This window comes from Chanodichthys erythropterus, chromosome 16 (assembly GCF_024489055.1).
Source record: "Chanodichthys erythropterus isolate Z2021 chromosome 16, ASM2448905v1, whole genome shotgun sequence".
In the NCBI taxonomy this organism is placed as follows: Eukaryota; Metazoa; Chordata; class Actinopteri; order Cypriniformes; family Xenocyprididae; genus Chanodichthys; species Chanodichthys erythropterus.
The window spans coordinates 17,287,754-17,300,305 of NC_090236.1; the positions used below are offsets into that span (position 1 = coordinate 17,287,754).

The window sequence follows — 12,552 nt, forward strand, 5'->3', positions numbered from 1 at the left end:
CTCTCAATGCATTGTGTTTCCTTCTGGAGCATCAGTGAATGTTTCAACCTTTTTAAATAGTTGAGTTTGAGTCCCTCAGTTGTCCTCAGTGTGAAAAGATGGATCTCAAAATCATAGTCACTGCTGGAAAGGGTTCAAATATCCAAAAGACGCTGGAAAACTGAAACTACAAACAAGAGACTCATGAACAACCATCAAAAACACAAAAAAAAAACAGTCGTAGATCATCCAGGCAACGACACAGTATTAAGAATCAATGGTTCACATACTTTTGAATGGGGTTATTTTAATAAATTCAGCTATTTTTTTGTCTTATGGATTATATGTAAACATTTTTATGTAAAATATCTTACTCAGGACAGTACTAAATGAAAAAATAACATGCATTTTGTATTATCTCCCTTATTTTGTTAAAATTATTCACAATTTCACAGATTCTGTAAGTGGTTCACATGCTTTTTCTTGCAAATGTATAACAATAACATTTTGTTTACAATCTATAAGTGAGCACATAATCCTGTTAGTTTTTTCTAACAATAGCATGAAATTGTCTTATAAAAAAGACAATGATTGTATTACTCTTGAGTAGCCTTCTGCATAAATATACTCCCTTTGTTACAATAGTGAAGTGCACTCACATTGATCATCCTTTACACTGAATAGCACAGAAATGAAAAATCACAGTCACATGATGAATGGGGCGGGACTCTCGTAGCCACGGGCCAATAGGAGCGCGTGTCAACCCGAGCTCTGTAGATCGGGTGAATAGAGCATGAATAACGGTACTCCACAATATTTACTGAAATGTTTCATCACCACACCGACGACGGGCATCCATGGCGCATATGAATAAACCATTAAACAGCCAGTATTGGCCTTTTCGCCTATAGATTGATACGAGCACTTCAGCGCTGTGAGCTATTTATTCAGTCTTAAGATGGCCTGGATCTGGAAGGTAAGTCGAGCAGCTGAGTGTTTGTATCGCTTTATATTCAGTAATGTATGAATGCACATTAATGCGCTGCTCAGATTACATTCGCAATGTTGGGATTTTAAAATATGAAGTGTGCAGCGAGAAACGGAGGGTTATATCATCGGTGCTTTTGTAATGAATGTAACTGTGGTAGAAGCTTCGTGTCTTTAAACATTGTTCATGTGCGACACGTGTGATCACCTAGTTTGATTACACTTTGCGACCAGATTTACTTGATGTATGCTGGTTTATGCAATGATGGGACTTAATGTATCCAAAAACACCAGTGACAATGTCTGGTTCTGCAAAGACCATTCGTTGTAAGAGGCATACAATGCAACAAAGTTATTAGTTTTCCCGTTATATGTACTTTATTACAACCAGTGATGTAAATTCATGCTTTTATATCGTCTTCTGGACGTTTTACAACCTTCTGTTCAAAAACAAATTAAGATCTTCATGCATCATGAACCTCCACTCATAATATGTGTGGTTTGAGGGTTTGTTTTGTCTGGATGAATCATTCTGTCTATTGTGATGTGAAAAAGGACAGTAAAAACATCTAGACTGATTGCTTTTTCAAACATGCTTGAATCTGTTTTTGTTTTGTCAGTCAGAAAACAAAATCCCTAAAAAAACTTTTGTAAAGGCTTTTCTTTGCAAACTGAAACTTTACATGGGCACTGAATTGTTTGAAGAAAGTTAGATTTAATAGCATGCAAATGATTATATAAAAGATATAAAATTAAGAATATTCAGCTGTCGGAGTTGACAGATTTTGCAGAAAATAATGTAGTGTATGATATATGATTGTTGCAGACATTGCTGTATAATTCCATAGTCTGAAAATGTTATTATTTTGATCTGATTTTAATTGTTTTAATTTTTCATTAATTTCATCAACAAGGCACATGTTTCTGTGTGAGTTTGTTGTGTTGGAAACTTTGGATTGTGTGATCCTCAGTCGTTTAGTGTAGGGGAGAGTGGGGTAAGATGAGCCAGTGGGTAAGTTGACCCACCCCCTGGCAACCGTACCATTTTATTGTCGTGTGACCATATATTTTAGAACCACCTGTCATTTCTGCCAGAATGTGAAAAGGAGAAGCACATGAGAGGAGTGGAAGTCGCTTATTTACTTTAAAAACAGTTTTTGGCTTGTCAAAGTAAAATTTTAACATAACGGATGTAATGGCTGTTTCATCAAAGCAAATTTGTCCAGGTCTAAAACTATTTATGATGCATATAGCAACGTATAAAACCATGCAAGTCATTTAGCTAAATATTATTCTGAATTGGCAATGAATTTAAGTTAAATCTGAAGTATAAACTGATGTCATTTCAATGTAATATTACACAACTGGTTTATTTTATCTTTGTTTTCAAGTTTATTTGATAGGAATAGTGTACAAGTACACAAGCCATTACATCCGTTATGTTAATTTGACAAGCCAAAAACAGTTTTTAAAGTAAATAAGCGACTTCCACTCCTCTCATCCTTCTCTGATATGAACCAGAGGAGGTTTAATCACATATATCTTTCCATCTGTAGTCTCTAATGACCTAACATGGTCGACATTGTAGAAAAACAACCATGTCAAGAAGCTTTTGACTAAAATGTTTATTAGTTTCAGTGAAATTTATTCATTTTTATTTAGTTTATTTAATTTTACTCAACGAACTGTGTTTAGTCTTTTTGTGGGAAGGTTACAACTTTGATGTTTAACATATTGTTTCAGAAATGCAAATAATTAAAGATACTGAAATTTCAACTTCATTTGGTTGGTTTTATGTTGTTTTATGTTGCTTTTTATAAAAAAGAAAAATTTGTAAAATATTTTTACAAAGAATATTTGTAAAAGGAAATTTGATTATTAAATTAGTTTTTAAAATAGGTACATTATCTTTAAAATTTAAAATGGGGTTTGATTCAGATTCAGTTAGATGGTCAGTTTACACCCACCTACTGACTCGGCTCAACTTACTCCTAACCTGGGGTAAATTGAGCCACTTTTTTTTATAAGAAGCCATATTTTAAGAACCCTTGGTCATAGATGTATTTGATCATTTAAAATGATAGGAAACATCCTGAAATTACTTTAAATACTTTCATTGTACTTCTGCCTCATTTTCCCTTATCTTGAGGACCACATAAGTAAAAAAAAAAAAGGCTCATCTTACCCCACTCTCCCCTGCAATGCTGAGTTTTTCACTGTAACCATTTACAAAGTTGGAAAGTGTATAATGCCTAGTGTGTTGTGTATTCCAGCCAACATTGTCACACTTCTAATTTCCTTTTTATATACATCTTAGATCTTGTAGTATTTTTATTTATTTTTTTAAATAGTTTTGTTCAGCTGTTTGTCCAAACAGTATTAAAGCTGAAGTGTATTTTTTTCCAGTGTTTACCATCTTAACAGGTAAAGGCAACCTTTCATAGGTTTGATTTGTACTATCAAAACCTTGCTTTGTTTGTTTGAGTATCCTAACCAGCTTGACAACAGCATCATTGACTCATGTTGGGGGCGGAACTATCTTTGTGTCTCACCATTTGCAGATGAGTTGTGTTCAGAAAACTTGTTTGAAAACAATTATTCTTTTGCATTTCTTTTTGGTAAAACTATAGGGGGGTTCAGTTTTTGGAAACCAGCTGTATTAAGTTGTGCAGACTGCATAGCATTGGTGCTTAAAATGTTTTAATTTTGTGAATATTCACAGTAAATGCAAAGCCATGATTTCAATTATATTTGAAAGAAGCAGTGATGTCTTACACGTAGAGGGTTGTTCACACAGAGCAAGCATGTTTAACAAGTAACAATTTCAGTTTAAATTACAATGTTTTATGCCATTCATTGAAACTGAAGACATATAATCAGGAGATTCGTGTGTGGCTGTAAATAGCCTCAGTTGGCTGTATTGTCTGATAAAGAGGTGCCTTTGTCAGCGCTTTATCATCGCCCTTAATCTATATGTCTGCATCAGACAGCAATCAGCAAACAGAGAAGAGGGACAGATTAACAATTTAAAGCTGCTCATATAAAATGTATGTCCCTGCTTATGTGGATGTGAAGTGTTGAAGTTCTGTAGGTATTCACTTTAAGCAGATTGCTTTACTTCTGGACAGTTTGGATGGTTTTGTGATGGTAATGTGACCTTCAAGAGCTGGTCAGAGTGCAGTATGCCACTGAGAGCCTCTTTGTAATGGCTGAGAATTAGTTCCAGTGTTGTCCACCTCACATGGCTGCAGTGGTCAGTTCAGCTCTCAGCCTTCTGCACGTCTGCAGACTTCACTAGAAAGATCTGCAATTGTGACCTTAAGGAGCCATTTCTTCTAGATCTAACCATTTAATTTGGTTTTGTTAGTGTAACTAAATTAAATGTTGTATATTTAGGTTGATTCAATAACAATTGTGCTATTTAGCAAATTTAAATGCTGTCATTAATTACTCACAACTCATGTCGTTCCAAACCCGTAAGACCTTTGTTCATCTTGGGAACACAAATGAAGATATTTTTGAAGAAATCTCCTCAATAGACAGCAATTAAATAGTTAAACTAATCCATGTTACTACAGTGGTTCAACCTTAATTTTATGAAGTGACGAGAATACTTTTTGTGCGCAAAAACAAAACAAAAATAACGACTTTATTCAACAAATTTGTTTCTTCGCTGTAATTATCCTATGCGTTTACGTTGTATAGACAGTGCAGCGCTTCAGAGTTGTACGTCAGAATGCTGACTCAGTATTATGTTCAGTTGTAGGTTATAGTGGAAAAAGTTCTTTAGATCATTAAAATGTTCTTCACACTAAGACAAAAAATCTTTTAAGAACTGTTTACTGAAAGATTCTTTGGGGAACCAAAAATGGGTGTTCAACTTTGTGAGTAACTTTGTAACATGTCAACTACCAGTATTTAGAGTATTAGTAGACTCTTCTTAATATCTGCTAACACTATTTTGATGGTCCCCAACAGACATTCTATTGATTTTAAGTCAATTTGCATGTACAGTACATGTACACTTATTCTACTAACCCTAACCTAACAGTCTGTTTATACTAGCTAGTTGACATGAAGTTGCAAATTAATGAGAGATAATTGACATGTAGTTATAGTTAGACATGTACTTATAGTTAGTAGAATGTCTAAAGTGGAAATCGAAATAAAGTGTAAGCAAAAAAAAAAAAAAAAATTTGGAACAATTGATTTTTAAGAGTGTATTGTAGTAAATGTAGAATATACTTGGAAACAGGTTTACAAACTCTTGTCATTACAATTCCAGTGAAATGTTGTAATCAATTCATAGTAAAATCAAGGATTTTACTATCTTAAGGCCAAATCCGAAGTAGGTACGTTTGCATGTGGCTGTTCAATGGTGTAAACTGCGTGAGAAGCAACAGTTACAAGTCAACTATCATAATTGCGGGTTAAATAATATAAAAAGATGTAAATAAATTATATTTATTTTCATATTAAACATCGCAACATACATTTTATCATTCATTTTAGGGCTTTTGAATTTGACAGATTAGACTAAGAGAATTGTATAATTAATTAATATGCATATGGATACTATATAAACAAAATAAAATAAAAATTTATATGGATTTTTTACACAAAAATATAAAATGAAATATGGTAATTTATGTTATATTTATTTACAAATGTATATAATGGCATCAAACCTTAAACTCCTCTAATATGCGCGACTTGAGTTTCGTCTGTGTTTGCTGACATCGCAGGGTGTTGCGAATGAACGCATTTTGTTAAGTGAAGTGAACTTCAGCAGATATCCCGTGTTCAGGGAGTGGACCTTGGCTATGTCTGAAATTGCCCCCTATACCCTTAAATAGGGCACTATTTGAGGGGACAGACATTTTTAGTGGTATCCAAAACCATAGTGGACATAACAGAATGCACTCATTCAATCCCACAATGCACCACAATAACAAGTGTACAACTGATGGACATTCAATGGCTAGAGAATACCCATAATGCACTGTGAGAGTCACGCCATGCGCAGAATGAATTGCACATCTGGTGCCCGTAGCTGAATCTTCCTTCTGTTCACTTCCCAATGTGGCTACAGCATAATATGATACAGGTATAAATTAATTTTTACCTGATTATTAAATTGATTATTTTAATTAAGGTTTGTACATGGTAGTTTTCATGACAGAGCTCAAGATAATTTTCACCACTACTGGGGCTGCCAGTTTAAAGTTTCAAATGATTATTCAAAAGCAAGCACAAACCATGCAAAAGCGGCATGTTCTAACAAGGAATTGGGAACCCCTGGACGAAACCAAAGTTGGTGTTGCAAACATGTTAAACCCAAAGATTCTAAATCCAGAGATTATCAGTAAGATGATGAGAAACAGACAGTTTGGATGGGATTACACTCAATTCTATTAGGCTAATTTTAAGAGGTTTAACTTCTGAGTTGTCCAACAGTTAAAACCCCCCCTGTGGTGAAAATCAAGTTGTCTATGTGGTGTTTTTAATATGCTTTAAGACAAACCATGTACAAATTCATATGTCAGCACCATTGCTGAAAACTGCTGTGGGAAAAAAAAAAAAAAAAAAACGATGTTCGATGTTGTAAAAAGAGTGATACCATCATACAGCGTTTACCTCAGTAAGTTGACCGAGTGGATCTCATCTGAGCTTGTGTGACTGAGTGGAGGTGGGGCTAATTAACGTATAATCCCTGACTGTAAACTAAATGAGGCAAGGGCGTAGAGTTACATTCAAGGTATTCTAAAGGCATGAAGAATTTTTTTTTTTTTTTTTTTTTTTTCACAGGAAAAAATTTTAAATATGTAATTTTGGTGATCAAAGATGAGTTTTAAGGGATAAAATTATTGACTGCGGGGGACTTTAAAATAAGCATTTTGCAAATTGCATTGTCAAAAACACAAAGGCAGAGAAATGCAATTTGGAGTTATTCAGAATAGCAAACTTTAATGTATTTTTTAACATAAACCTGCATGGTCTTTATGGATTTAGGGAGCTTTCTGATACATTATATTGTGACTAATCCAGCCACCCACTCATGTACAAATAATTACTTTACATTGTTTGCATTTTAACGCCACCGTGTAGCCGTTGGTAAGAATTAAAAAAAAAAAAGAGTATTTTATGGTCATCAGTGTTGCATTTATTTGATCAAAAATACAGTAAATACACTACAGTAATATTGTGAAATAAAAATTCCAATAACTTTTTTCTATTTTAATATATTTCAAAATTCAATTTCTTTCTGTGATGCAAAGCTGAATGTTCAGCATCATTACTCCAGTCATACTTTTAAGTTTCACATGATCCTTTAGAAATCAATCTAATGCTGATTTGCTACACATCTTTTTATCAATTTTGTTTGATAATTTCTTGTAATTATCAATATTATCAATAGTTGCACTGCTAAATGTTTTTGTGGAAACTGTGATAGGTTTTTCAGAATTCTTTAAAAAAAAAAAAAAAACATTTATTTGAAAACGAAACTTTACTGTCACTTTTGATCATTTTAATGTGTCCTTGATGAATAAAAGCATTAACTTCTTAAATCCGCAAAGTCCGCAAACTATACAGTTGTTCCAAAATGAAAAATTAAAGATGCATGATATACCGGCCGACAAATTTTAATGTTATCGTTATCAATCCAATAAGAAAATTGGGCCGATGTATTAAAGGTTAGTTCACCCAAAAATTTAAATTCTGTCATTTATTACTCACCCTCATGCCGTTCCACACACCGTAAGACTTTTGTTAATCTTCATAACACAAATTAACATATTTTAGTTGAAATCCGATGGCTCCGTGAGGCCTCCATAGCCAGCAATGACACTTCCTCTCTCAAGATCCATAAAGGTACTAAAAACATATTTAAATCGGTTCATGTGAGTACAGTGGTTCAATATTAATATTATAAAGTGACGAGAATATTTTTGGAGCACCAAAAACAAAAAAAATAACGACTTATTTAGTGATGGCCGATTTCAAAACACTGCTTCAGGAAGCATCGGAGCACAGATGAATCAGTGTGTCGAATCTGCTGTTCGGAGCGCCAAAGTCACGTGATTTCAGCCATTGGCAGTTTGACACGCTATCTGAATCATGATTCGACACACTGATTCATTTGTGCTCCGAATATTCCTGAAGCAGTGTTTTGAAATCGGCCATCACTGTGTAAGTCGTTATTTTGTTTCTTGGCGCGCCAAAAATATTCTCGTCACTTTATAATAATATTAATATTGAACCACTGTGCTCACATGAACTGATTTAAATATGTTTTTAGTACCTTTATGGATCTTGAGAGAGGAAATGTCATTGCTCCCATATGGAGGCCTCATGGACCCATCGAATTTCAACTAAAATATCTTAATTTGTGTTGTCTTACACTTAGTAATAAATGACAGAATTTTCATTTTTGGGTGAACTAACCCTTTAAAGCTGATTGATAATGTATTTCCTTCAGATGCACTGTTCGCCATGATGGTTTTGAATTGCTTGAAATGATTGGAATCACTTCTAAAAGGAAGATAAAGTTAAGTGCAACATGTGCAGCACAAATCTGTCATAAAGGCTACATAAAATTATAATGAGAACACAACTGTAAAAGAATGTGAATTCTTTGTGCACCAGTGTTTTAGTGCGACGAGCACATTGTGGCTGAAAGGGCCGTGTATGGAGTTCAGCCTTCATGACCAGCACAGTCAAGTTGGCCTGAACATTCGCAGCATTTTGCAACACTTTAAGTTGTAATATTATGTTTATTTTGTGTATATATCTGATTAATCTCATATACGATGCATTTGGCTTAGTTTAAATTAGTTAATTAATTATGTACATTAAAGTTGTAAACTTTTTTGTTTAGGTGCCATGCTTCAGCAACCGTTGAGTTGATTAACCCTCTTTAACAAATCTCCTCAGTTTACGGGTGTTTGTTCTCTTCAGCTTCAGCTCAAACTGCAATGTTATTTGAAACAGTAATATTAAAGACGTTTACTATTACTGTTATATTAAAAATGTTAAAAAACAAAAAAACAAAACAAAAAAAAACATTGATGCGTTATTAATAACTAGCACTTTTTTGTTCTCATATTATTTTCCATCAACAATATGGTTTGATTAAAATCATTCCCTTGTTGGCCTTGCGGTGCCAATTTCATTTTATTTATCCATGGCACATGCATTTTGTTTCTTTATAGGTAGCCCAAGTAATGTTGTCCAATTACTTTTGCATTATTTAGGTATTTTATTTTATTTTTATTTTTATTTTTTTGTTAGGCAATAGATTTGTTGGTATCACTTTACAATAAGGCCTCATTTGTTAATGCATTAGCTAACAGAGAGCAAAAACCTTTGTGAATGTTAGTTAATAAAATATTTTTGTTCATGTTAGTTCACAGTGCATTAACTAATGTTAACAGAGACAACTTTGGATCTTAAAAATGTCTTAGAAAATCCTGTATAAATATTGTTCATTCATTGTTGGTTCATGTTAACTAATTCTAACAAAATGAAAGCTTATTGTAATCATTTTTTTATAAAGAAAGTTGGCCATAGGAGTTAGTTAAGGAATCTTATACTAGGATACTGTGTTTTGGACATGGTTTTAATGGTGAAACTTTTGTTTTTTCTAATCAGGCTCTCAAAGTATACAAAATTTGGATTTAGATTTATCGGCCAATATGTGGGTCACTGGCTTTCAAATGTAAAGAATTATTGGTTATCGGCATCGGACAAAATGTTCATATCTGTGCATCCCTAATAGAAACTGAACTGCTGAACTGGCCCTGGTTCTGAGGTGTGGTATGCAACAATTCAAAGCACCTGTCTTGCTGTTCAACAAAACCAAGCTTAAAAGGTTGCAGGTAAAACGGATTAGCAAGCACTTTACTCATTAACCTTCCAAGAAGACGATTCACCCTTTATTAAGTCCACTTTGGTCCTTGTTCCATTCAGATGTCCAGCAAGAACTCTCTGTTGTCTGGACGTGTTATTGTGCAGCATTTAGTTCATTAATGTTAGCTCAGTCTTATTTAGGAGGAGGAGAAAAACAGCTAGGCCTGGAAGTGGATGACATCTCATTTGACTGGTAATCTGGCTTGGAATGGTAACAGTGTTGATGTGGGTAAGTAGCTTAGTAGGAATGTGAGGAGGGCAGGGAGAGATAATGTAGGTATCTGCTTGTGTGGCTGTTTGAGGATTTAGACTTCTGATCCATGTGCACACAACAGATGTGTATCCAGACTGAATTTTGGTTACCTTCTTTAATAAAGTTTAATTTCTAATGGATGATTTTGGATTGTGAAAAGCAAATGCAAATGTCATCATTTACTGTAGAAATTGCAGCTCACATTTATCGTTAAATAAGATACAAATCAAATATTCATTTAATAAAAGTGATACTTTAAATATAAATATTCCTTCTCCTCAGTGGCTTGACTCAATTAGTCAGCACAGAATTAATCAACCCTATGCAGTGAATGGCACAGAATCAGTTGTGCTCTTATTATTGTACGGTATGTTTCCATCCCCTTAATTATAAACAGTATGTGATGAATTATGGTGACATCTTGGACCGTCAACCCAAGTGTCACTTTTGAGTTAGATGAATTTGTAAACAGTGTTACTCAATGTCACTGCATGCCTATGATTTGAAATTATTATTAATAATATTAATTAATAATATTAATATTGATTTTAATTAATAATAATAATTTAAAAGACAGGCAAAGAAAGGCATTTTATATGCTGGGCTTTTGGATACCAAACATTGTTTTCATTTGTGCCAAATCAACATTTTCTCAAAATCTGGAGATCAGTTTATAAAGCTATTTTGATGACGTTCATGTTGCATCAACATTTATTGTAATAAATGGTGTAATTAAAGTAATTAAGCCTTCTGAGAAGCACCAAAAAGGATCAAAATCAGGATAAAATTTTATGGTGAAAATATGTTGCACTCTATCATAAAAATCAATCTATCAATCATTTAAAGTGTTGTGGATCATTATCGTGCATATTGTTTATTTTTAAAGAAATAGTTCACCCCAAAATGAAAAGATCTGTCATTTAGGGCTGTCACGATTACTCGATTTAAAAAAAAAAATGTATTTAGCATTATGTACATATCATGCGTAGGTGTTTGTTACTGTACTCTCAGTCTCAAGGTCCTAAGAGACATGGATCTGTGTGTGTGTGTGAGTGTTTTTTTTTTTTTTTTTTTTTAAAGAAATGTTTATTTAAGCAGTGAATTTTCCAACCCAAATCCAGATGTTGTGGTTTTGTCAAGCATTAATCTTTCCCTCAGAGAATAAATACATTTGCTAAGCAGATTCTGATTCTTTTCAATCTTTTCTTCAGTAGAAATAAAATAGCAGTTTGGCTAGTGCCATACTTTGTGTATTTTTGTGGTTTTTTGTAATTTATTTCTATTTATTTCAATATTGTTACACCTCAACATCTAGAGGGCCAAAAAATACAACAAAAAGAAATAAAAAAAAAAAAAGAGAAAGAAATAATATAACACTGACCATACCTAACATATCCACTGCATTCATTCCATTTTCATTCCATTGGCTTTTTAAGCAACAAACACATTTTCAAAAATTAAAGAAAAAGAGATGATGCATATATAATATATATATATATATATATATATATATATATATATATATATATATATATATATATATATATATATATATATATATATATATACAATATATATATATATATATATTTTTTTTTTGATTAAGTTTATTATTGGTTTATAATATATATCATCATATATATATATATATATATATATATCAACAATATATCATTCAAAGTCATCTCTTTATTTGTAACCATTTTATTGGCATCTTATATGGATCATGAGCTTAATATTTATTTAATATTTTTTTAATATTTTTAATATGATGAATGTATTTAATATTTTTAATATCATGCAATATAGGGTTAAATGTTTTGCTAAAATGTTCTATATCTGTTTCTCTTGTCATAGACAAAGACAGATATTTTAAAACCTGCACCAAAACAAATTTGAAGATAGAGTCAGTGCATATAACGTACAGTATGTTCAGTGTTGGCTCAGTATTTCTCTGACAGCTATTTCCTGAACCAGATGGTCATTGCCGGGGACCTGCATCGAGTACACAGCGCCCTAGATCTAAAAATGCCATGATAATTTCATAAGGCAGCAACTGAGCTGATATACATGTCCAGGCAATGTTCCAGGTCATACCAAAATATAAAGCTTTGGAAGTACATCAGCAAATGTAAACCTTTTTTGTTTGACCCTCGCCAGGAATAATGGTGTTCAATTGTTTTAAGTGCAGGGTGTCCGAGAACAGCTCAGTGTTCACATTAATCACCCATAGAGCTGACAGACATTGTCTCGGCCTTGGAAAGCACAGCACAGAAATCACTGACTGTGTCGGCTGTAGTAAGTTATAAGGTGAGTGTTGTAGGTGTGGATTGACAAGAAATTTTAAGAAACAAGACATAAAAAGGCTGCAGTTGTATTGCAAACACTTTTGGATTTCCAAATTGTCACATTTTTCAAGACTA

At 33.1% G+C, this 12,552-nt stretch overlaps 1 protein-coding gene across 1 annotated transcript in view; it reads left to right on the plus strand.

Annotated features, from left to right (window-relative positions):
• The first annotated feature begins 786 nt into the window (after window positions 1–786).
• st6galnac3 (ST6 (alpha-N-acetyl-neuraminyl-2,3-beta-galactosyl-1,3)-N-acetylgalactosaminide alpha-2,6-sialyltransferase 3) overlaps window positions 787–12,552 on the plus strand; it is a 116,766-nt gene continuing 105,000 nt past the window's right edge. The window contains exon 1 of the mRNA XM_067363700.1: window positions 787–955. Within this exon, the coding sequence (XP_067219801.1) occupies window positions 938–955 (18 nt within the window). The 5' untranslated portion in view covers window positions 787–937. The remainder of the gene's footprint in view (window positions 956–12,552) is intronic.